The sequence below is a fragment of the Corvus hawaiiensis genome, chromosome 5 (genome assembly GCF_020740725.1).
Source record: "Corvus hawaiiensis isolate bCorHaw1 chromosome 5, bCorHaw1.pri.cur, whole genome shotgun sequence".
NCBI lineage: Eukaryota > Metazoa > Chordata > Aves > Passeriformes > Corvidae > Corvus > Corvus hawaiiensis.
Window position 1 is genome coordinate 22848214 of NC_063217.1, and position 27623 is coordinate 22875836.

A 27623-nucleotide genomic window follows, 5' to 3' on the forward strand; every position below is an offset into this window, starting at 1 on the left:
TCTTTCATGGAGCGCACACCTCTTTTCTAGCACATCATTAAATTATTTTGTCTCTTTCTTGGCCATTAACGAAGTGTACCAATCACTATTACTGGAAGCAGACTAATTAAGAACTTAAGGTTCACATGAAATCATAAAACTGTAACACAATTAGAATAATGAAGATGTGGGGCTATAGATGAAACTCTTCAAGAGAGACAGGGAAGATAGGAAGTGGGATTGCCCTCTGTCAAAGAACCTCTCCTATGGAATGGTGAGAATTTTCTTCAGATCATAGAATGGTTTGGGTTAGAAGGGACTTTAAAGATTATGTAGTTCCAACCCCCATGCCATGGACAGGAACAGCTTTTACTAGACCAGGTTGCTGAGAGCCCCATCCAGCCTGGCCTTGAACACTTGCAGGGATGGGGCATCCACAGCTTTTCTGGGCAACCTGTTCCAGTGCCTCAGTACCCTCAAAGAATTTTTTCCTAATATCCCATCTAAACCTACTCTCAGTTTGAAGGCATTCCCTGTTGTCCTGTTGCTACATGCTCTCCAGTTTTCTTGTCAGCTCCTTTCAGGTACTAGAAGGCCACAAACAGGTTTTCCCTAAGCCTTCTCTTTTCCAGGCTGAACAAATCCAGTTCTCCCAGTCTTCTTTCGTAGATGAGGTCCTCCGTCCCTCTAATCATCTTGGTGGCCTCCCTTGGACTCGCTCCAACAGGTCCATGTCCTTCCTGTGCTGGGACCCCAGAGCTGGATGCAGCACTGCAGGTGGGGTCTCACCAGAGCAGAGCAGAGGGACAGAATCCCCTCCCTGGCCCTGCTGCCCACGGTGCTCTGGATGCAGCCCAGGACACGTTTGGCTTTCTGGGCTGTGAGTGCACATGGTGGGGTCATGTCCAGCCTCTCATCCACTGGAATCCCCAAGTCCTTCTTGGCCAGGCTTCTCTTGACCTGTTTATCCCCCAGCCTGTGTTAATATCATGAGTTGCCCCAACTGCGGTGCAGCACCTTGTTCTTGTTAAACCTTCTGAGATTCCCATGGGCCCACTTGTAGGGCTTGTCCAGGCCCTTCTGGATGGCATTCTGTCCTCCAGGTGTGTCAACCACACTACTAAGCTTGGTGTCATCTGCAAATTCGCTGAAGGTGCACTCAGTCCCTTTTTCTGTCATTAATAAATATAATTAGTAGCACTAGTCCCAGTAAGGACCTCTGAGGGACACCACTTGTCATTGATCTTCATCAGGACTCTGAGCTGTTGACCACTACCCTCTGGATGTGACCGTTCAACCACTTTCTTATCCATCTAACAGTCCACTCATCAATTCCATCCCTCTCCAATTTAGAGAAAAGAATATTGTGGGGGACCATGTCAAAGGCTTTACAGAATTTCAGGTAAATGGCAGCTGCAACTCTTCCCTTGTCCACTGACATAGTCAATTTATCATAGAAGGCCACTAGGTTGGCCAGGCAAGACTTGCCCTTGGTGAAGCTGTGCTGACTGACTCGAACCCACAATCCTTAGTTTAGCCAGTCCCTCATCCATTAGGCCACTGGGGCCGCTAAATCAGGGTGAAAAAAAAGCAAATGAAGTCTTCGAACAACCCACAGAAGTCTCTGGATAACATATCCTGACTACTATGGGACAGGGGATGGGGAGGGCAGGGCTTTGTTCTTCCTGGTATCTTCAGAAAGGGCAGCCCATTGAGACAGAAGGAATCCACCCGGTTTCTGGAGGACACCAGTATTGGGACTTTAAGAGGAAACTATACAGGACAAAGAAATGGGACAACAGGAATCTCATTAAATTTAACAATGATAAAAATATAACTCTTGCACAGTGAAGGAAAAAAACCCCTTAATTGACACAGATTGGGAGTCAGTTCTGCAGATAGGGACCTGAGCCTGCTGGTAGGTGCCAAGCTGGGCATAAACCAGCAGTGCATCCTGACAGCAAAGTTGGTCTCCTTTTCCTGAGTTAGCAGAAGCACAATGAGTAGGTGGAGGAGAGTGATTCTCTTCCTTTCCTCATTACTTGTGTGACTGCATCTTTTGACTCCTTGAGAGAAAAAAGAGAATCAATAATCTGGAGAGGGTTCAGCAGGAGCCCACCAAGCCAGCTGGGGGCTGGAGCACTTGCCCTGTGAGGAGAAGCTGACCTAACAGCAGGCGCCCTGCACCTAAGGGGAAGTTACCAAGGAGACTGAGTGAGGCGCTCCATAATGTGAAAAGACTCCATCTAAGGACAGACAAACTTCCCCCCATGAGGACAGTCATGTACGGCAACAGGCTACCCAGAAGGGTTGTGCAATCTTCATCCTCAGGGTTTTTTGAGACTTAACTGATTAAAGCCGTGCACAACATGTCCCGACCTTGGCTGCTATCCCTGCTGTGCACAGGAAGTTGGACCAGAAATGCCCTGAGGTTCCTTCCTTGCTCCTTCTTGAACAAACTATCTTTAGGCAATCTACAACAGACATACACCCACACTGTGTGTGAGAACTGAATGTGCCTAGAAGATGAAGTGCGGAAAGGAAACAATAAAGTTCTCATGCACACTACTACAGAGCAAAACTAATATTTAACACAACACTACACAAAAGTACTTTAGTACTTTTAGGTCAAGTGTTTTAGCTTTCAATTTAGAAAAAAATACACCAAACAACTTAACAAATCTTATAATTCCAGAACACAAAGCTACTCCCTAGTGTTTACTGTCTCTGGATTCTCAATTTCCCACTCTGCAGCTTTCAATTTCTAACACTCCAGAGTATGGAAAAAGAGACACATTTAAGAAAACTTAAAACAACAAAACACACAACAGTTTTATGGTTGGTACTCCTGTGTAATTTCCTGCTCAAAAGAAGGGTACTGTCAGGATGAAGAAATACCCCTGCAGAACATACTATTAAGTTAAACAACTGCATACTTCTCACTATAATGCACCTTGAGGGAGCCATTTGTCTGTCTGTGAGCTTATCTCTTAGCAACAGAACATTAAAGGGGTAAATTATTTCTGTCAATTAGCACAGTATAGTAATTTAACATACAGTATTCAGAGAAACTTTCAGTGTTTTTGATAATTGCTCTTGAACAAGAGAAACACTGAACAGAATGTATCCACCTGCATGTACAAAGTTAATTTGCTGTTAATGAGAATTTATAAATTAATTAGTACATGTGGTCTTATTAACTACAATTTTCCATCTGCAATGTCAAGTTTTCCTACTATTCACTTCTAAATATGACTAAAATTAAACCAAGATTATTCATGATTAATATCTCTCAAAAGAAAGTAAAACAAACTCATATATACTATTTGATCAAAAAATGGTATTGCCATTTGCTTTTTTTAAAAAAAACAAGAAATGTAAAGCCATTTAAAAGTAAGTGTTCTAAGCGCCTCCTGAGTTGGGGAATTCAATGTTTTATAAATTAGAATGGCTTAAAAAAAGAGATTATAAAGTGGTATAACAATCCTGTCATAAATTCTTTCCAAGATACTAATTAAGGTTTTATGGGCATATTAATTTATTCTCACATCTGTGCCAATTTGAGTTTTAGCACTAAATTATAAGACACTATTTTTGACATTCTGGGGTCATTCTAATTAAGATTGTATCCACAGCTTCACAAGAAGACACAGTGCATTAGCTTAAGTGAGCAAGGGATATTCTTAAAAAAAGTACTTTACGAAGGTCTGCAATATACATCTGTATTTGTTGGATGGAAAAAAACAACATTCAGCAAAAATAAAAGCACTTGAAACGTTGATTTTTTTTTTTAAACCAGAAATTATTGGAACTAAAATGAAAACATAGTTCATGATTAATATTATTTGGCTTTATACTTAAACACAAGCTGCATACACTCAAACCCACTGTTTTAAGAAAACTCCCATGAAATATTTAAAACTGAACCCTTCCTGCTATTATCATGACTAAATTCACTTCTGTGGAACTCTGAGGTATATCTAACCTAATTATCAATACTAGTTTTTAGAGGACTGAGAATACATCTGAAAACTGTTGGTGGGAAGCAGGGAAAGATTCTGCCGGTGTATTGAGAGTTATTGTTTCCTATAATCTCTTCTATCATGAGACTTGTAGGTGTAAGAACCCTGTTGCTTGCAATTTTTAAGGGCTTTGTGTGAAATAACAAGAAAAAAATAGCATGCACTCATTTAAGTTCCATAGTACTTCTCCTACAGCTCTCTACAGCAGGTTTTCAAATCATTTAGGGGCAACACAAAGCCCCAAACACTTTTATATTTTGAATTTTTAAAGCTTATAGTAATGTGTAACTACAATAGCTAAATGACAAACACACACAAATTCCTTTTACTAACACACTTATGAAACAGGAAGACAAAAATCTTATACTTCAACCCCAGAATCTAGAAGTTGCCATTTTATATGAGAAATGTTGATCTGTTTGCCTTCCTTTTCTTTCTCATACAAAAAAGAAAGCTTAATTCAGAGTTTGGTGGAGAGTTTGTCTGCTGTACCTTCATATCCTTATAAAGAAGCAAGTTTCCTTCCCGTAACACAAAATAACGGTCTTGAAATTTGTTTCCAGACAGCAGTTTTGATGGTTCCTCCTTGTACTTGAGATTGCCTGCTTTCACGCTACCTTTCTCATTTTTCTCTACCAAGAAAAAAAAGCATTTTGTTAGAATTACAACAGCAGAAGTTCCTAGTTCTTAAGTATTATTGTTTATCAAAAAAACTAAAATTACATTGGTAAAGTTAATTTGGTATTATGCTACATATATGTATAAAAATAATGAAATTAATTATATTATATATGTATACACATATATATAAACTATGTATCACATTTCAATACATATTCTATATTAATATATATTACATATTCATAAGAAAGGCATTCTTAATCATACACACAATTATTATTTTAATTACTGGTGGGGAAAAAAGTCTTCTCTGTTTCACTTCTATGATAACATGGAAAGAATCTACCAACAAACTTTAATTCAAAGAATGTTTGCAGCATAGAATGTGCCATTAAGCCCAAGAGTATGACATGGATACTTTTAATTTCTATGCTTAAGAGAGGCAAAACATTTCAATAAAGATCTCATTTTGTCATGAGTCTGTCTGGATTTTTTTTTATTTGTGTTAAAATACACACAAACTCACATATATTCGGTAAAATTAATAAAAAACTCAAACAAAACACCACCTCACACAAAACCAAACAGTAATATTGCAGTCAGCTTTATAAAGCTTTATGTAACTTTGTTCTGAGGAAGTTCTTATTTAAAAAAGAAGAATACCCGAGCTATCAAAGGCTTTTAGTGTTAAGGACTAGATTTCTCAGTACATTCTCAGCAATTTAAAATCCTAAATAAAATAATTCAAAGAAGTATTACTAGTACATATAAACTACTGCACCACCATTTTTAGGCATTTTTAGGTTTCCTATTCTGCTCAATATACATACATTTTTTCACTACTTTATCAGCTTATCCCAGTAAGTACACTTGCCCAGAAAAAACTTCTGACCACTAATTACAGTCATTGCCATGCTGCTATGACTCATGCATATAAACTGAAACTTAAACTAAAATGGCACTTTAATAGTTAAAATGAGGAAGAACAAAGGAAAAGACAATAATTCCTACTGACTTTATGACAGAACTAAGAATTCAGCAGAATTCTGAAGAATTCTTTACTCCCTGAGGTAAATAGTGCTGGAAGCAGACCGCAGACATGAGAATAGAGCAGGAAGACAGGAGATGTAGCCTTCTCCTCTATTCCACTCAATACCATTTCACCTTGAAGCGGGAGCCAGACTAACAGGGTTGTAATTCCTTTATCCCCAAACACTACAAGCCTACTGCTTATGCCATATGTTGGCTTTCAACACCTGTTTTCTTTAGCTAAGTGTAGGTACTTCCCATAAGTCATTTATTTATTTGGGAAATACTGAACCAACTTGTTTAAGCGTCACGGAATGATACCACTAGCTTTTATATGATATTAGTTTCAGGATAAGAAATAAAACTGTGATGTAAAAGGGGTATATGGTGTATTGAAAATCTCATCCTTACCCAAGTACTCAATTGGATTTTTTCAATAAAACTCCACTTAGACTTTGAACATCTGATATCAAAATTCTATTATTAAGAAGCAGCACATGATAAAAATATCAAAAAATAAGAATCTAAAGCCAGAATCAATACATTTTGACAATTAAAATCAGAATTTACTTAGATGTCCTCACTTATAAGTGCAAATATACATGCACAGCTTAAAAAAAGACTAATGTAGTCTCTCTTTGCCAGTAAGAATTTTTATTTCATGTTCACAATAGAATATGAATTCTTATCCACAGAATCACAAGTGCTTTTATATTTTTTTTCATTTTTTTTTTAAACCATACAAAATGAGGGTAGCAGGGTACTTAATATTAGAGTAGCAGGATACTTCCACATCTACACCAAACTGAAAGATATTAAATTTCTGCACACAGCTCCTAACATGACAAGAACTCATCCTAATCTTCACAGCACTCCTATAGCAGCAAATCTGTCAAACACTTTAGACTTACAAAGATCTTAGAAAAGCCTGAAGGAGGAAAAAAATAATTCTCTAAACTGATGATATTCTGTATTCTTTAGAAGCCAGCATTTCATGAAGTAAATCTAAAATAATCAGGATATGTCCTAATCAGAATGTATTTTTCAGACACAAACTTTACAAAACATGCTAAAATTGCTAGAATTTTCAACTAGGCAGTAGGTGCACTTAATCTACGCAGGATTGATCTATCTATGGTTTAAAAGTGTGCATTTCAAAGAATATCTGAATAATAGCCCCTGCTCTCAGAAATCAATACTTACCACTCAAATTATACAACACTGTACTAGAAAAATTTCAAGGATATATACACATACACTTTAAAGTAAATTTAACAAATAAATAATATTTTGTTTTCTAACAAATAAAACTTTAATATGATAAAATTTTACGTAAGGAGAAGAAAAAGGGGCTTGAAATAGAATTAAGCTGTCCTGAGTACCTCTTACACCAAAATACAATGCACACTTTGCCCTACTGAACAGCACTTGAAAGAGCACTCCTGCAAGAAGCATGAAAAGCTATGGAATAAATTGTCAGGAATGAGTAACTAAAGATCTGGAATAAAGTAGAAAACTCACCACAAATTTACTGAAACATATCAATACAAATAAACTAACCCTTTTTTCCTTGAAAAGGAAAGTTGATTTCTATATGAGAGAAAACATACATCTAGACCTCAATACAAGGTTTGGATCATAGAATCACAGAACAGTCTGAGTTGGAAGGGACACACCAGGATCATAGAGTCCAGCTCTTGAGTGAATCCCCCAAACAGGGATTGAACTCACAACCTTGGTGGTACTAGCAACCTGCTCTAAACAACTGAGCTCATCTCAGTTGCAGAACACAAGAAAGTAGTTTAAAATGGACAAGTATAAGAATTAAGAATGTACTATGTATAAGTGTCATAGGTTAGCAAAGCATAGTCCCGGAAGGGATGTCCTTGCTAAGGGGTGCTTACAGCTTCCTCTATGACTTGACAGAACCTATCAGCTGGCCAGTTTGAATATGGACAATTCTTTGAGCCACTTAAAATTGTGACCACCTCTGTGATACACACTTAAGAATAGAAACCCTGAGGCAGAGCTCTCTCTCATTTCCGGTGCTGGGACAGGTGGCTGCGGGCCCCGTGGGGCGGCCAGCGGGCCAGGCCATTCTGGAGCCGATGGACCTGTTCCACCCGCGGAACCCTCCCACAGCCCTGCTGTGGGCAGCCAGAGCGGCTGGGCTCCCCCCCCCTCCACTGCTATAAGCCACATTCCAGCTGCAAGGCCTAGGTGAGATTAACCCTTTTAGTGCTGTGAAGAGTTGAAAAACTAGGGAAGAGGAAGAAGAGATACTTAAAGCTGAAATTCTGTTGTGAAGCTATGATATATCAGAGTACCCGCTGTAATTTCATGAAGATATGGGGGGTGGAGTGTTCAGCTTGTACTTGTGAGCAAAAGCACCTGCCCTGAGATAGGCAGATGCTGACGCAGCTGTAATTTGATGAGAAATTTGAACAGGGAGAGATGGAAACGATGAGGACTTTTGATCCAAATGGGAAAGGAGAAAACCTCAGTTCCTAGAGATGCTCCCAGAGATTTCTTAGAGATGAAATGCTCCCAGAGATGGGTGAAGAGAACCTTTGTTTCTGAACAGCTCAACCTTAAAATTGTACCCCAAAAAACTTCAAGAGTGGACCCTTGAAAGCAGTTGTGGGAAAAGCTGCAAGTTGGGGGAAGGGACTCACATGCGAGCAGAGAGACTCCTCTCCCTAAATGGACTGAACAAAGTTATTTGGAAGTGGGCGGCTGTCTCGTTGTGATAATGTTTTCATAGCATGAGCAGAGAGACTCCTCTTTCTAAATGGACTGAACAAGGTTATTATGCAAGTGGTAAACAGACTGAACATCTCAAGGGTTGTCTTTTTACATTGTCAGTGGGAGAAGGGAGGAAGGTGGGGGGAGGAGAAGAGTTCTGAAGGTGTGGTATGATTTTTTTTTTCTTCTTTTAGGTCTGTTAATAAACTTCTTTATAGTCTTTCAAGTTTGGTGCCTGCTTTGCATTTCTCCTAATTCTTATCTCACAGAAGGTAAACAGTAATGAGTATCTTGGACCAAACCACTACAATAAGGAACATGGGAAAAGTTGCACTGACAGAGAAGACTGTGATAAATTGCCAAGATGAAATGAGGCTCATTATTGAACCAACATTATTTCAAACAACATTAAAGACTCAGGAAGAAAAAGGAGAAAAGTGCTGAGAACAAAAAGCTCTCAGGTAATATTAAGAGAAAAAAAAATTGTCAGGAATATAATAATTTAGTCTTTAAGATTATTACATAAATCAGGGCAGCAGTGACTATTCATGGAATTAAATTATAAACATTATATGATCACAGTCCTATTAATTTTACTGCAAAGTAGGAGGACATCCATCCACCCAGTTGCCCATTTGTACAGGCTGAATCCATTGTTAAAAAACATACTTCAAATCATAGCGGTTGGACATCTGGCCTCAGCCCTATTACTCAGTGACAAGGAGTTATCCCCATATAGAGTGCAAAAGACAGACAAGATTGAGGTCTCCCTTTCTTCCTTCAAGCTAGCAGTTACTTCTTGTGCACTTTGAGATGGAGAGCCCCACCATAATGATAAGTGCCTTGTATGCTAAACACTGGGAACACCCCTTCCCCAATGACCTCGTTCTGTATAGTTTCTCATTCTGACACTATCTAGGGATGGATTCACAAGATTACTCTGCCATGTGGAGTTTGCAGACATCAACACTGTAAGTCTGCAATATGGCAGAGGTTTTCCTTTTCAAACCACTGAGAAAACCAATATAATTTATTTAATAAGGTTTTAATTATTTTAAAACAAATATAAAAAGCATCAATAAATGTAAACAGTGAAAGGACAGTGTGTCTAGATTAAGATCAAAATGAATGGAACTGATGCAAACGATTACTGTGATGGGTTGGGAGAATAAATGGATGTAAAATCTAGAAGACAGGAAGGAGTGCAAATTGCAGTAGATCTCTCCTTTACTACCTTTTGCTAAGTTGACACTAGCCTGATCCTTATGTGTTTCTTACAGCAGTGATTCTCAAAATCCTTATGACCCATTCCCTTTTCTGATTATACCTCAACACATACCTAGTGAGGTGATGGGAGTTCATATATCAAGCTTTTAATGAAGTAGGCCATTTCTCTCTATTCATGACCTGCTATCACACATTTAGAGAAAGTGAAACTCAACCATAAAAGTCATGAACAGCACACTTGTTCAGGTTCATTTACATTTGTGAAATATGCTTTTACAGAAATAAAGCATGGTGAAAGAACGCTATTATTTTCAGAAGAATAAGCAAAATAGCATAAGTTTTACTTCTTGAAATCAAGATAAGATATATAGAATGGAAAGATTAACATTTCCATGTATGAGAAAGAGAGGAAAAGATATATATATTTGAATGAGCCATTATATAAAATAAGATGAACATTAAACCAGGCATCATGTGTTAAGATCACACATCATACAGTGATAGCACACAGAATTTCAGCTGCTTGAAAACAGGATATAATTATTGAACATCTAAACTTCCATTTCTCGCAAAGCAGATACTACATATTACATAGGAGACTTAAAGCCAGTATTATATGGGGAAAAAAAGAAAATATAGACTGGGGCAACATGTAAACCGTATATTTTCACTACATACTTGATCTATATTTTAAGTGTCAGCTCCCTTTTAAAGGCCACATATTCTCCAAGTTATTCAGTTGCTTGAGTATGTAATTCAAATGAGTATGTCACCTGGGATGGGGCAACCTTGGACAGACAGACTGGGGAATGAGATGCTGGAGAGCAACACTGTGGAAAAGGACCTGGGGTTCCTGGTCAACAGAAAGTTGAATTTGAGTCAGCAGTGCCCTGGGAGCCAGGAGGGCCAAGCGTGTCTTGGGGAGCATCAGGCACAGCATCACCAGCCAGTCAAGGGAGGGGATTGTCCCGCTCTGCTCTGTGCTGGTACAGCCTTGCCTTGGATATTGTGTGCAGTTTTGGGCACCACAGTATAAGAAGGATCTAAAGCTGTTAGAAAGTGTTCAAAGAAGGGCAAAAAAAAGGTGAAGGGCCTTGAGGGGAAGCCCTCAAGTATGAGGAGGGGCTGAGGGCACTTGGTCTGTTCAGCCTGGAGGAGACTGAGGGGAGACCTCATTGCAGTCAAAAACTTCCTCATGAGGGGAAGCAAAGGGGTAAATAAACATTGATCTTTTCTCTGTGGTGACCAGTGTCAGGATAAGAGAATGGTCTAAAGTTGTGTAAGGGAAGTTTAGGTTGGATTCAGGAAATATTCCCCCAGAGGCTGGTTGGGCACTGGAACAGGGTCCCCAGGGAAGTGGTCACAGCACCAGCCTAAGAGTTCAAGAAGCGTTTGGACAATACTCTCAGGCACATGGTGTGACTCCTGGGGCTGTCCTGGAGTTGGACAGGAGTTGGACTTTGATGATCCTTCTGGGCACCCTCCAACTCAGAATATTCTGTGATTCTGTAAAATTAGCTTTGCAGTTTGGAGGCATTGAATTAGATAATACAAATTGTTATTAGTATACCATAATTATATAAATATATACAAATGTTAAATAAAAGAGCAGTTTCAAGCTTCACAGCAGAAATTCACAAAGTGTGAACTGACTGCAGAATTTCTGTACATTTTTATATTCCAATGGAAGAGCTTATAGTTTGTAGAAACAAACATCCAGAATTTCTGGTTTTGTAGGAAGTCAGCACAACCCTCTGTAAATCTGTAACTTTTATGAAGTAGCAGTAATTTAGATGTTTTGGGACACTTTTCTCCACTGAAACAGCTACAAAACAACTGCCATCCTCATGTCTCTATGTAAAATAACTAAATAAATAAAAAAGTTACATACCACTGTAGAGATTCATCATGTCTGCTGTTAGGAATCTCTTTATTACTAGATACGCAGTGCCAGGCTCTGGTAGTGAACTCCAGTGAAGAACTTGTTCTAGTACATTCTCTGTATAATGCAGAGGACGTTCTAAAAAATGCCGAAGAAACAAAACACAAAAAACCCGAATTAAAATAAAAGACAAAACCCAACAATATTGAAGGCCCTCACAAATTACATTTGCTTGTACACAAAGTCTCATTGACTTTGAGCTATAGAAGAAAAACACTGCTTTTAAAATAAGACAATTAGGCACTTCATTGACAATACCTTTGTTGGTAGGATTTGCACAGGTAATGAATATAAAATTAAACAAGCAGTAGCCAAATGTATTGTTATATTTTTAATGTAAAAACACTAAAGCACTGCTTTCAAACTAAAGTTAGGACCTATTACAGGGCATGTCTAAATATGATCAAACAGCTGAGGCCTTCAGCTATACTGTGCCGTATTGGCCTATGCTGAATACGCAAAAGAAACATCATAGCTACCAAATCTATGCAATGAAAGAGCCAAAGAATTTGGAGCGACCACAGTGAAAAAAAATCCCTCCAACTGGTATGGATTATACTGTCTGCTATTGATCAAAGCAGACTGAAACAGACTCCTGGTTTCATTAAGTTATTTTTACTAGAGGGGAGAAGCACATGGTCTTACTAGGTCTTCTCCCTGCTGCTGTCATTAGGGAATTTGCAAACTTGCACCTGCATATTTCAATCTTGTACAAAAAGTGCAGCAAGATTAAACCACCAATAGATGAAGGCATGACTAGACTGCATGTGTGCACTCCAAAACTTCAGATCCTCAAACACACATCCAGGATGGATGGTAGGCATCATCCATCCTAGAAGAGAAACTCTGGGACCTAGCACAGAACTGAAAAATTGCAGTGATAAGAAAGTCCAGCCAGTACTCCATACAAACCCCAGTTCACATACCAAATGAAGGTAGAAAAAATCTTGCAAGTAGTACCTAAATCTGCATTACCAGATCCAGCAGAAATCTGAGTATGACATGAACAGCACAGCCTGAGGCAACACTGATGTGTATGGGGGAGGACACACTCACACCCCTGAAGGCTTTCACCTGCTCAGCAGCGAGCACCAACTGTAATTCGTGAACCCACAAAAGCCTTAACAATGGCTTTGTGGGTTCAAATGTCATTTTATCTCCAAAGAGAGATTTTTCCAAAAGATCTCAGTTCCCATTTGCATACCAATATATGTGGGTCAGGCCTTGAGAAGAGCTGGGTATGGCTCCTGAAAAGTGACACCTCTGTGACATTGTCATGTTGGATCACACTGTCTAGCCACAATCATGTTGGATCACACAGTCTAGCCACATCCCTTGAGTACTGAAGGGCAAAGTATGCAGCCATAATCTCATTTTTCACTCCTGCTATGGTAGATGAATATGAAATGTCAACAGCTGCTTTGGGACTGTCCAGCACTACAGTCTAGCAGAACGCATTTTCTAGAACACCTGAACACTAGAGCCTCAGAAAGCAGCAGCCACAAACAACACATTTAAGTGACAGAAAAAACCCACTGCTATTTTGGGATGCAAAAATATTTACATTACCCATAGAGTTGTGATACCACCTATATAAAGACTTCATTATTCAGACATGACACCAAAAGAATACCACTGTAGATAGCAGCTCAACTCCTACTTTATAACACCGTTTTAAGTGGTCAAACTTCTAAATTTTTGGGAAACTGGGGACTCCGATGTGATAAACACTTGATGCCTTTATGCAAGAGAGAAAACCCACTTTAAGGAGAACTTTACAAATCAAAGGCAGGAGACTGGCAAATCATCACATCTTCTTAGTAAGAACACCAGCACTCCCACAGCAAACACCTACTGGTTTATTTATAGTTACATTTAAGACCATCTGTCATCATAATCCATGGTACGTAATCCATCCATGGTACATAAATCATCACGCCGAAAACCACTAACTATTTTACTGGTAACACACCTCATTTACAAACTATCCATCAATCACATATTATTAAAAAAATATATATATACCCTATTTTGTAAAAGCATATGGTATTAAATATTTTGCATTAGGTTAGATAAAATCATCAATTATTGCAACTTTTCTATATGCAAATAATTTAGCTGATTTTTTAATATTGCAGTTTTAGTATTTTGAACAGCAAGCAGTCAACACATGCATTCAATTACCCTTTCTTTCACTCAGGTTAAATATGCTAAACCAGTCATTTTCACCTTAAACAACATTAACTATTAGTAGAAAATTACGTTCTAGAAAATACGATTCTAATTTTCTTGCCTTCTCAGGGGTTGTTGTCATGACATTGTATCTCAAAAAGTAAAGTAAGTCATATAAAAATTCAGGATTGAGTGTACAAGCAGAAATGCACTGGACAGATAGCAGACCGCGGCAGGAAAAAGAGCAGAAAATTAATTTTTATCAGAAAGACACTGTGATTACTGGTGTACATTTGAAACAAATACGCAACCTTTCTTCTGTCATTATGTGTCAGAATCTCAAATGATCTGTAAATGCCTCAGATGGTATTTGTCAAATGACACTAGTAGAATCAACTTGCAGTAGCAAAGACTCAAGTAGCGTTTTAGTTCTTCATTGTGACATTTGGACCAAAGACTGCATAGAACTAATTTTCTCTGTATTCCCACCCTCTGCAAATGTGCTAGATTCAGCCATAGGACCATAGGAGTCTACCTGAGTAAATATCTCTTACTACAACAGTATTTTTATTTTGAAACAATAATTCACCTCTATTGACGCACTGATTCTTCTGGAAAGGGGTCCATGAAGCAGATATTTCATCAACACAGTCTCTACTGACAGGAGTCAGGTGATGAATTAGGACTTTAATTTAGTCTGCTTTTTGCTTGGTTGTTACAAAACACTGGTATGCCATTTCCACTTTCTGTTGGAAACTCTTCTTTCAGTAGGATATACTCTAATCTCTTGCCCCTATTTATTGTGTTATGTAGGGCCTGTAGTGTCTCACTCCTAGCTTAATTTTGCTTGTCTTCCATAGTCATTAGCTCAGACAACATTTCTATACCCCACTAAAATATTAGCTGTTGCACCAAAATAACTCAAGAAGCTCTTGTGGGGTCTATCTTTTTATTTACTTTTACGTTCTCTTGGCCATATCAGCTTTAGTTTTCATGTTCCTGTAAGCGTCATATATCAAGTTTAAGAAAATAAAATTCCATTTTTTTCCATTATTCAGTCAAAAGAAATATGATTTGTATTGTACTTGTAGGAATTATCAGGACTCTTCTAAAGATAATAAATGCTGGCATTCTTTGTCAGTTGTCACCCACATCTATGAATCTGGAAATGAACTCTGTATCACAACTCTATACAGGATCACCAACAGATTGCAAGATGTGGAGAGGGCTCAGGATAATTTATTTCAAGTTGAAAGGGAGAATACACTTCCATTCTAGATTTTTATACTGCCAAGCTCAAGACTGAGTACCTAAATAATATTAGTAAAACTGAAGGAATTATTGTAAGCACATCTGAAAATCAAGTACGACAAAACTATTCAAACAATATTAGAGCAATATTTAGTAATCTTATTTTCTCGACTTTCTTGTTTTTTTTCTTGACTTGAAAATAAGTATCTTCACCATAGAAATAAAAAAAGTCCACAGTCACCCTCTAACATGAGAAGAGTTAAGAGCAGCAACTTACTAGGAGATGCAAATAGATGTTGCATATTTCTAACCCTACACATCCTTCAAAAATCAGATTACCTTGGGGAATATTCATCAAGATATGTTTTAATTTTAAAAATCCCTATTACTTTACATTATTTTAGGTATCTCTAAGAATAGAATGCTCCAGCATTTTAAACATACTCCAGCATGTATAAAGCATTCCCAATGATAAAACCTCTTTACAGTTCACAAATATTGTGACCATGTGACGTTTGCTTTTGTTGGCAGCAGAACTATATTTCAAACAAATTTTTCAATATTCTGCAAGATACACTGTAATGCCACTTGCCATAAACACAGAATTACACACTTTATGCCTCCTTTTTTCACCTTCATACATTAAACATTTGACTAAATAAAATATAAAAGATCCTTTCTCCTAAGTATTACATGTATTTTCTCATTTAATGTTTTGAAAAGCTTTATTGCTTATAAAATCAAGTGCTGACATTCTAATGAAAATAGGGTTTTCCTCTAAGACTTATCAGTAAGACCTACTTTTCTATAGCTGATGATTAATGAACTGCGAAGCACTGTAATATAAAGAACATCTTCTGAACCCCTAATTTATAAGGGGTTTACAACAATTTATCCTGTTATTTCTGGAAAAGTGTAGAAAGAAATCATGCAGATGCCACAACAACCAAATGTAAAACAGTGTCATGAAGGCTAATTTTTTTTGTTTCCATTAAGTCTTTAACTAAGCTTTTGATTATATTAAGTACTGAAAAATTAAAATAATAAAAGCTGATTGACATGCATAAATTGAAGTGTCACTAACCTAATTCTCCATTTTCAAGTACTTCAAAAGCAGCCCAGATATCATCTTTGCTGGGAATAATGTTTTTGATTCCTAAAACATCATTAGTTAATTCCTCTGCTTCCATCAAAGGTGATACCTGTAATACAAATTGAGTCAGTTTATAATACATATCAATTACTGATTTCTGATATATTTTTTCAATGTCTTCCTCCCTGCAATTGCCTTAAGGCACCAAAAAAAAAAAAAAAAGGCAACAAAAAGGCAGCAGTAAATATATGAGTTGGAAACCCATAAAGCATCTATCAGATTCCAGCAGGCTTTCCTTATTTTGTTCCATGAGATTTTATATATGAGAAGTTATATTTTTAAGCTGTTAACTTCGTAGTTTTGAATTCCTTTTCTCTACCCCAAAAAATATGGAAAAAAAAGCACCTTGATATATTTTCTTGGGTGTGGGAAGATAAATATTAGAGAAGGACCTTTTTCTTTTATCTTAGCAACGCGTATTTCCATTTTTATGCCTATTTTACAAAGCATGTCTTTTAGCATGTGTATCTATGTATCCCACATAACCCATATATGTACAAACAAGTGTCTCAGAGTCGTATGCTGAACAGAACCAAAAGGAAACCAAATCAGAGAGGTATAATAAAAAATAACGGAACACTGCTACAGGAAGATCCAGGTGTTTAAAATACACTATTAAATAAAAAGCTCAAAAATCTCTATTATAATAACAAGTGTTTCTTAACACTCAAAGAAAGAAGAAAGCCGAAGACAAAAAGAAAGGAGGAATGTTGTTTTAATGGCCTGTACTATTAAATAGATCCAATATTCACTGGGTATTTATTAATGTTCCCATGCACTGCACACCAAGTTGGGAGAATTTATATGGCTGTATACTACAGTAAAACTAAAGCAGGACATCTCCCCTTTAAAATGGTATCTTTTTAAATTTTTCTTTAAAATGCAAAAATGCTTAATAATCAGTCTTTACATAATTTAAGCAACAAAGCAAATTCAAAACCAAAATCTTTAAAAGAATAGTGATAAACATAAATTCATACTTTGATTGTGCACTTCTATAAAAACATGTATTAAAATAATTTTGATATAGTTCAAGAAAAAGTGCTTCACAAAATCACTGTATCATTTTTATACACTAACCCTGATTATAATACTACAGTCTGGCTCCTTCCTTTCCACATAAACTTCAATAAGCAAATCTCCAGCCTGGGAAACCTAAAATGAAACAATTAAAAAAAATTAGATCATCTTAAAAGCATTTTGAGTTTCCTTTTAAATAAGGAAAATACAATTATTTGTCCTTTCTATTTAACTGGTGTAAGGAAAAAAAAACTCTATTCACAGATTCAGGAGAAAAATCCTGTATAAATCCTGAATCAAACCCTGAATAAATCCAACAGAATCATATCAAACAAAATGAACATAATTTATAAATATACATTCAAGAGCAGGAAAACTAAGGGAGACATGAATTAAGTGGAAATCTTAACTTTACGTTTAAGACATGAGTACACCTCAGTATCTTAAACTGCCAGAACCTTAACTCTGATTTGGAGGTTTGTCAGGCTCACTTCAGAATCAAAACAGATTAATAGAACTTAAAATAATGAAAAAGGACTGTAACACCAAACTGACTTAGTTAAAAGTGAGATGAAAAATTACAGAGTATTTCAGCCAGATAGCCATATGTACATACCAAGAAAATAAAAATTCATTACTACAAATACCACATTTATGATTCTTAATCACAATGAAAACTTGTCATTACATAATTAAAGAAGGAATTAAAACAAATGCTCTTGATATCAACCTCTGTTAAATATATCTCTTCAAATTTGCTGGAGAAAAGGCTAAACTTTACACACTATGCTAATGTAGAACAATCAGATAAACCAAACGTATGACATATATAATAGTTTCATATACTCAACACTAACAAATGTTATTTAAGGATGTCTAACAACATAAAACTTAGACATTAGAAAGTCATTAAATCCAACATTTTATGATCATGAGGAAAAATATGATTTATGAGAAGGAATGTAATATTTTCCATTGTGACTAGGTTTGCTCATCTATGGCAATAAAATTATATTAATGGATGAGAAATTACTTTATTTTTCTAAAGTTAAAAATGTCTCACATTTTGCCTGCTCTAATTCCCTTTTAGTATAGTCGTAAGCATCTTCAAAAGATTGCAATTCATCTCAGTCCAGTACCAAAAAGTATTTTCTAAAAAAAACTACAGTGATGATCAGAGCATAGGAAGAAAAACTAAGGCAGAATCAGGCACCTATCAGGAAGTGCACCATTCCATTAATAGGCAAATATAAAGATTAATAATCAAATTAACACTATGATAACAATTTGTGTGTTCATTTTTGAGAATGATATTGACAGTGATGCTACTTATTTACATACTACTACAAACAGAGGAAGAGGTTAAGAAAAGCATATAGAAACATATATATATACACATATATATAAGCAGCTGAGCTTTGGGATAGATTTTGACCAATTTACAGAAGCTAAGATTACATTTCTATGGAAAAATAAACGGCTGTGCTGAATTCTAAAGAACATTAACATTCTGAAAAACAGCAACTTTTAAGTTAGTTTAGCCTTTGAGAATAGAAAACTAATGGAAACATTTGTGAGGAAAAACATTACAAAACTACTTTGAAGAAAGCTGCTTAATTATAGTGGCACAGACTCAAAAAAGCTCATTTAGTTATAAAATTTGCTTTTCAGATGATATTACAGAAAAAGGTTGGAAATAAGAATGAAGCTGACACATGATTTCCACTGGGCTTATTTAAACAACCGTATGGAGAGAAAATTTGATGTAAATTGCTGCAACAGCTGGCATAAGTATATGGTGGACAGAAAATGAAAAGCGACTAATAAAGTGCCACCTGGAATAGAACTTCAGTGACATTTCACACAGTTCACACAGTTCACATGTGAACTTTGGGTCATTCAGAAGAAATTTGGTTCAGTTGTTCTCTGAACATTCTGCATCACCAGAGATAATAGTACTGAGGTAACCTACATATTCCAAAGTATTAACTATCTACATCGCTCATATTCCCACATATATACACACATTTTGATGCAATGATATCAGACTGTCAGTTATTCAATGTAAAGAATTCTTGCAATTCTTAATTGTAGCTGCTTGAGGCCAAAGTTGCCAATTACCCATGATGCTTACACGATTACAGTGATGCTGTTACATCATTCAATTACACCACATCATGAGTTTTAACAGTAACTGGAAGCCTGTGGGAAACTGCTGTGGAGAACCGATGAGGCTGGTTGAGCAAGGACATGAGCTGAGCCACTGTCTCGCACCCAGCTCAAGAATGACTTGGCAACTGTGCAGCGCCTGAGGTGATGCTGTCTCAGTGATGAACAGGACAGCACCCACACCTATGCATAGAGATGTTAAGACCTCACTCCCTCTTACCCATGCCTAACTGGATAAACCTGGGCCTTTGATGAGGAGATAAGACATTGGTTGCAACATGCTGCAGGCGAAGGTCAGATGGCCTTTACTGATGCCTCAGCTGGATGGAGGCGGAAGCAATGTTGAAGTGTCATGGTTCTGTTCTGCTTTTGATTCAACCATGGGTGCTATAATAACATGATCCAGGTATCCAAACTCATTTATATACTAAAAAATACACCAAGATGAAAATGAGAACGTGGGTGCCCCACCATCTATGATGGCAGCAACATGTAACCAGTTATATTTGAATACAGTCACACCTCCACTTCTCCTAAAAGTACAAATTTGATCTCTGGAATTCTCCATTTAAGAGGACAGGAATACAAGCCCTCTTCAGGGAAAAGGTGACAGGTTTGCTTCTCTCTTCTCCCCAAAGCACGGGTACCTCTCTGGTAAGATTTGCACCTCTGACTATATCAGAGCATACCTGGGTGGCTCTAAGCTTATATAATAGACATAATAGATATAATAGACAAGTTAAGATTAGTACAAAACTGGGTTTGTTAATTTACCTTGAACTGCAAATTTAGCTTAATCACTGGCTAGCCTTATTATATTTAGTGCTGGTGCAGTAAGTGCATTTATTAGCAGCAATTTTGAACCTATATTTCTGTTGCTTCAAGAAAGCATACAATTCATGAATCTGTGATCCATGAAAGTTCTAAGCCTGGTAAAATGTAAAGTGTAGCCATCCATAAAATCTAGTATTTTGAAATTATGGGTAATACGCACTATATACTCATGACAGAAGTTATAATTGTAAATTGTAACAGAGAGGAAGGTCAATCACTTTCTAAAGTACTTAGTGTTAATCCAGGTCTGGCTCTATGTATTTCCCCTGCAAAACCTACTGACGACACCACACATAGTTAGAGAAGTGCTGAATTCTTCTAGAGAAACAGTTATACATAAAATCTCTCAACACCCTTGTAACCACCTTAGAAGGAGCTTCTTTAATCAGCAGGCTTCAGGCAGTAAATATTTTGAAATACTATGAAGCACTCCCTTCTGCGCTTCTCCCTTCTGCACATCAGTGAATTTCATATGTTATGTGCACACAGAGTTTCAGAAAAATGTTCGTAGTCGCAATCAAATTGTCACAAACACCAGTCAGGCTCCTCAGGACTTCATTCCTTAATTGCTATTTCAAGGGCAATAGGTTGACATAACAGAGGGAATGCAGTCCTCATCCTCATTACAGTCCTCATTACAAGTTCCCAGAGTTGCTTGGAAAATGTTAATAGTATAATAAACTTTGAAAAGCACTTTTTTTCTTTTGTTCCAGAACCACAGAAAAGAATGAATGAAGTGGTGATTGGCAGACATCTTGGCCACAGCGATCTCAAAGTGATCAATTTTAAAATCTGTGTTGACAGGAGGAAAAGCAGCAGTAAAATTTCAACTCTGGACACGAGGGGAGCAGACTTCAGACTGCTCAGGGAACTGCTAAGTAAAGTCCCCAGGGAAGATGTTTTTGCAGGTGCTGGGGTCTACCAGTGCTGGTCACTTTTTAAACATCACCTCCTAGGGGCAGAGCAACACGCAGCGGGGATTACTGCAACATGCATAAGACAGCGAGGCCTGTGGAAAAATAGGGACCAATTCTTGGTAGATTGTCGGGGTCTCTTCCCCCTGCCATGTAGCCCTGGGAGAGGGGCCCTGAGGGGAGGCACGGGGTTCGCTGCCCCTGGTCAGCCTCGTTCCCCATTGGTTATTTTGTGTTCCCCTGCACGGGAAAGGACCCTCAGTCCAGACTGTGAGGGTTCCTCGGCAGAGCTCCGGCCATGCGGCTGGGGAAATAAACATCTCTGAAACATCTACCAAGAATCCGTCCATATATATTTCTTTTCCACGGGACTCCTGGTTTGATATATGCGTGTTACAGTATCCCCACTGTAACAGTAGATGTTTCAGAGGTGTTTATTTTCCAGCCGCATGGCCGGAGACTGCCCCAGAACTGCCGCAATCACGGGACCAGCAGGGTCCTCCCCTGGGCAAGGGAACACAAAACAACCAATGGGGAACGGGATTCAGCAGGGAGCAGGGAAACCCCGCGCCTCTACCCCAGGGCCCCCCTCCCCCCGGACCCCACGCCAGGGGGGAGGAACCCCAACAGCAATTCCCAAATGTTGGAAGTCAAGCAGGTGAGGCAGAAGGCTGCTTGGCTGAACAGAGATCCTCTCTTAGAAATAAGGCAATAAAGGAAGGTGTATGCCCAATGGAAGCAAGATCAAGTGACATGGGAAGAATACAGAGATGCTGCTTGCCACTGTAGGGAGGAAATTCGTGCATCTGGAGTTGAAACTGGCCAGAACTGTGGGGGACAATAAAATGGAGTTTTTTCAAGTAAATTAATGGCAACAGGCAATGTAAAAATAACATCAGCCCATTACAGGATGAGAAGGATCACCTCACAAACAGGGACATGGACAAGGCAGAGATGTTTAATGCATTCTTTGCCTCTGTCTTCAACACAGATGATGGACAAAAGGGGTCTCAGTGCCCTGCTGGAAGACCATGACTCTGAGAATGATCAATTCCCAGTAAACCCTGAAATTGTGCAGAATCTGCTGTTCCAGTTGTATCCCTACAAATATATGGTGCCCAATGGGATTTATCTGAGAATCCTCAAAGAGCAAGAGCTGGCTGATGTCATCACAAAGCCTCTCTTGATGATTTTTGAGCAGTCTTGGGAATACAGAGAGGTCCCAGCTGACTGGAAGCTAGTGAATACTGTCACAATTTTCAAGGGTAAGGAGGAGGACCCCAGTAGCTACAGGCCTGTCACTCTTGTTTTAGTGCCCAGTAAAAGCAGGGAGATTATTCTGAAAGGTATTGACAACACCTGGAGGACAACACAGTCATTGGTTACAGCCAGCAGAGTTTCATGAGGGGAAAGTTCTGCTTGTCAAACCTGATTTCCTTCTACAACAGGATAACCCACCTAGTTCATCTAGGAAGGCCAGTTGATGTAATCTTTTTGGACTTCAGTGAAGCTGTTGATACTGTCACTCACAGTGTCCTTCTGGACAAATCGTCCATCCCACAGCTGAATAACTGTGTTACATGATGGGTGAGCAACTGGCTCACAGGTTAGGCACAGAGTTATCATGAATGGGGTGACATCAGACTGGGGACTTGTGACTAGTGGGGTTTCACAGGGCTCCATTCTCAGCCCAGTTCTCTTCAATATCTTCATAAAGAACTTGGACACAGGACCTCAAAGAATACTAAGTAAGTCTCCTGGTGACACTAAATTCAGAGGCACTGTTGACTCCCTTGAGGACAGAGAGGCCCTGCAGAGAGACCTGGACAAATTAGAGAGATGGGCAATCACCAAAAATATGAAGTATAACAAGAGGAAGTGCCGAATTCTGCACCTGGGATGGAGCAATCCTGGCTGTGCACACAGACTGGGGAACAAGAGGCTGGAGAGCAGCACTGAGGAAAGGAACCTGGGGGTCCTGGTCCATGGAAAGTTGAATTTGAGTCAGCAGTGCCCTGGCAGCCAGGAGGGCTAACCGTGTCCTGGGGGCATCAGGCACAGCATTGCCAGCTGGGCAAGGGAGGGGATTGTCCTGCTCCCACTACTGTCTGTAGTGGGACAGCCTCTGAGTGCTGTGTGCAGTTTTGGGTGCCACAATATAAAAAAGACATTAAAGTATTAGAGCGCATCCAAAGGAGGGCAACATGGATGGTCAAGGGTCTGGAAGGGAAGCCTTATGAGAAGCAGATGAGGTCACTTGGCCTGTTCAGCCTGGAGAAGAGGACACTGAGGAGAGTTTCAGAGGGGTAGACACTGATCTCTTCACTATCTGGTGACCAGCGACAGGAGCTGAGGGTATGGCCTGAAGCTGTGTTGGGGAGTTTAGATTGGCTATTAGGAAAAGGTTCTTCACCCAGAGGGTGGTTGGGCACTGGAACAGGCTCCCCAGGTCACAGCACCAAGCTTGACAGAGCTCCAGAGGCATTTGGACAATACTCTCAGGAACACGATGTGTCTCTTAGGGTTGGCCTGCACAGGGCCAGGAGTTGGACTCGATCCTTGTTGGTCCCCTCCACCTCAGCATATTCTGTGATTCTATTATATCAAATCTGGGTGATTTTTTGGCTATTACCAAGGCAGAAGTTTCCATTCTGCAAGACAGACATTAGAAATAAATTTTAAATTGTTTCCAGTAACTTGGGCACTCCACCAGGCACCCAAAGGATGCTATATGCACATTCACAGTGGGTCACGCCACTCTGACGCAGGCAGTAAGGGAATATGAGATAAAAATAAGACTCCAGACAGTAATTCACAGAATGTGCAATTTCAACATGTATTTGTAGGACACTGTCTTGCAAGTACATGACTTGCAAGGTACACAAAACTCTGCTTGAAAGGGGGAAGGCACCCAATGGACAAAGCATTACTGATGTTCTCTCCCAGCTTTCTCTCCATTTTTAGAGTCCTATATAAGCTCTAAAATCATTGAAACCCTCTCCTCGACCACTTTAAATTTCTGAAAAAGTTTTTAAGCTCCCTACATCTCATTTTACCTCTCCTAGTTCAACCACCTTGGTAGTGTTATGGAAGCTTAATGATTTATGCTTTAATTAAGATTGTACACAAACGCCATTCAGACAGTGAAACATGCTATCACTCTGCTATTTCTTACAACCCTGAAATTATTCAGAAGTTGTTATAGGTAAAACTGGAATTTAAGGTGATAAAAAAGTGGCGTAAGACCTCCCATTTTCTTATGTTGTGTCCTGAAGTTCAGTGTTTGACTGTTAGTATGTGTCTGTAGCTTCCCCAAATAATATTTATGTTTTGGGGCTCTAGAAATGGTCACAAAACAGGAATTGGGTAAAGATTCATATGATTTAAACTCAAAGGGATGGTGAAACTCTAATGAAGAGAGACCATGTATACTCAAAGCTCATGAAATAATAAAAGCTCATATACACTTGGAGGTATTGAATATGCATGTTTAAAATTTTAAAAAAAGACAGGTCATCACTCTTCCACTTGCAACTGCTATTTTCTTCTAATACAGTTTATGAAGCCTAGTAAAAGCATGCAACCACCTGCAAGTTAGTGCAGTGCTAGAACTAGTTAGTTACTAGCTAGTAAGTTAGTGCAGGCCAGAACATTATTCCACAGGATGCTCTAAAAAGAACTGGTTTACTTTTATCAGTTTATACCTCTTCCTTCATTTCATTTTATTTCTCTAATCTCTGTAGTTAACAATACTGATCACAATAAAAACTTACAGATTTACTTTTAGAAACCTAAAATCATGTAAAACAACAAAATAGTCTTTACTGTCACACCAGTTGATATTTGTCACTTACCTGAGTGTCTTTCCACCTTGTAATAAAACTGTTCTCTATATCCATTTGTTTGACTTGGTCTTCATTTATCTGTATAAAATAAGTAATTTTAGAGTGATTAATAATAATTATTGTACCAATTGCCAATACTGTCAATCATGTTCTTATAGAAGCATGTTTGCAAAACATGTCAGAAACAGCTCTTCATTGATGGGACTCATTATTATAAACTTAATGGAATACATATTAAAACAGAGAGGAATCAATGAAAAAGTGCAGAACATGTTATAGTGGCACAGTTAACTCTAAATCAAAATGGCTAATATGAATTGCTGCTAGTAGTAGCTTTTCTATCCAGTTGGACTTAACATTATTTCTGGGTCTAAGGAACAAATCAAATTGAAATCACAGCTCAGAAACTAAGAACACAAAATCCTGCCATGCTTCAATTCTGATCAGGCTTATAAAATTTGATTACAAGCATTATTTTTAATAGTCATAATCATAAAATTTTCTTAAATTTAGTAAGCTTTTGACAGCAAGGAGAATGAGCACCATTTTGGAAAACAGTAGCTCACAGCATCCCATAAACAGTCTAGTTTAACTACACAGGTTAAACTAACTGGGAAATAAAATTTAAAGCAGGCCAAGGAAAACATCCACTGAATTAGAGTTCAAAAACCCTGCAAATCCTCAGATCATTGAACTAGTAGCAAGACCACTTTAAAGCTGATTTTTATATTTTTGAATCTCTAACATCTGACCAATTACAATATGTTTATATAAAGATACCTACATGAAAAAGTTGCACATAATTTTTAATTAGATCTTCAATTACATTGACTTCTTCACTAGTTTGGCCTTTAGTTTGAAATAAGCATGAGGAAAACACCAAAGCTAAATTGTGAGGGTTCATATGATTAATTTCAGAACACTTCTGCACCCTGTTGAAGGAAAAAGAAACATATTTAGACAGTTTCATTGTTCCTTTAATTGTCTGAGGCTCCTTTACAGAATATGGAGTGCACTTCAAAAAAGGTAACTACATTAAATGCAATGAAAACATGTACTACTACTTATTTATTTACTATTTCTTTATATTCCTTATTTCTCATTACAGAAATGAAATCATTCTACCTGCATTTCAAGTGATATCAAAACTATTTAGAATAGAAAAGAATAAAACCAGAATAGAATACTCAAGTTAGAAGAAACCTATAACGATCACCTAGTCCCACTGCTTGATCACTTAAGGGCTGATCAAAAGCTAAAGCATGTTGCTAAGGGCACTGTCCAACAGCACTGACAGGCTTGGGTCATCCACCATTCCTCTAAGAAGCCCATTACAATGTTTGACCACCCTCTCAGTAAGGACATGCTTCCTAATGACAAGTTTGTACTTATCTGGATGCAGTTTTGAACCATTTCCATGCACCCTAACACCAGATACCAGGGAGAAGAGATCAGCACCTCCCTCTCCACCTCCTCTCCTCAGGAAGCTCTACAGAGCAATTAGGTCACTCCTCAGCCTCCTTTTCTCTGAAGCAGAGAAGCCCAGAGTCCTCAGCAGCTCCCCACAGGCAATTCTCTCCAGCCCTCTCATCAGCATTGCTGCCTTCCTCTGGATGCATGCAAAGACCTTAACACCCTTAAATTGCAGACCCCAGAACTGCACACAGTGCTCCAGGTGAGGCCAAACCAATGCTAAATACAGTTTCACTATATTATGTAATGTAAGTATATCCTACAAACTTCAGATCTAAGATCAAAATGTGGAAAGAAATTGGGTCCTTCTTAGTTCCTATCCCTATGGTAAAGTTTCCATATCAGTTCTGTTGTTCACATAACATATTCCTCTTTTAGAGGCAAACACTTTAAAGTACCACAGAATTTTGCCCGTTAAATGCATGAATTTAAACTACTTTCAGAACAGATGCAACAGCATATTAATATCTCTAACTGGATATGCTTAGAAACTTCTTAAACACAATATGTATTATAACCTTTATCCCAATAATGGCACCAATCAATTTCATAATCATATAAATATTTTTAAACTACATCTGCTATGTACCTGGCTATGTAACAATTTCTGAACACAACACCCAGTAAAGAGAAGTTTCCATACATTCTATACCCACTGCAATTCACCAGAAATATAATGTAACTTGTTCAATAGATGATATAATATAGACCGGTACTATTTAACCATTGACACCTCAGAACCATCCTGTCACATATTTTTTACACATTTCCTACCCCTTATTTTATCTAGGAATAAGTCATGACCTTTGGTGTTTAAGCAAGTTTGTATTTTGGATATTCTCTACTACTACCTCAGTTGGAAAATGAAGCAGTAATAAAAAACAGAAAGGGTAGGTAATTCTCAAAGTTATTATGTGCAAAACAGATTGTGGAGAAGGATATTTTCACTGAAAAAAATATTTTAATTTCAAGAACCATTTGCAACAATCCTCTGGAAGACTAGCAGACTGGAGTAAAACGAGATTGCAAAAAGAAGCTACATCAAAAATTACCCTATTTGGACACATACACTGGCATCCCTCTCTCTGTGTGTTCCAATCCATTGGTTTTTATAGATACCTACTGCTAAAAGTACAACCAAAGAAAAAACACATTATCAATTAAAGGAATTCAAATTTAATTAATTGCTGCAACTAGATAAGCTTTTGTGATTACTAGTTAATGAAA

General features: G+C 38.0%; 1 protein-coding gene across 2 annotated transcripts in view; it reads right to left on the reverse strand.

The window, feature by feature from the left end:
• Positions 1–27623, reverse strand: part of ARAP2 (ArfGAP with RhoGAP domain, ankyrin repeat and PH domain 2) — a 124532-nt gene that overhangs the window by 13434 nt on the left and 83475 nt on the right. For both annotated transcript variants that reach the window (XM_048304942.1, XM_048304943.1), the window contains 6 exons: positions 25708–25855; positions 24933–25001; positions 17222–17296; positions 16073–16190; positions 11515–11643; positions 4494–4633 (listed from right to left, as the gene is read on the reverse strand). In XM_048304942.1, the coding sequence (XP_048160899.1) occupies positions 4494–4633; positions 11515–11643; positions 16073–16190; positions 17222–17296; positions 24933–25001; positions 25708–25855 (679 nt within the window). The remainder of the gene's footprint in view (positions 1–4493; positions 4634–11514; positions 11644–16072; positions 16191–17221; positions 17297–24932; positions 25002–25707; positions 25856–27623) is intronic.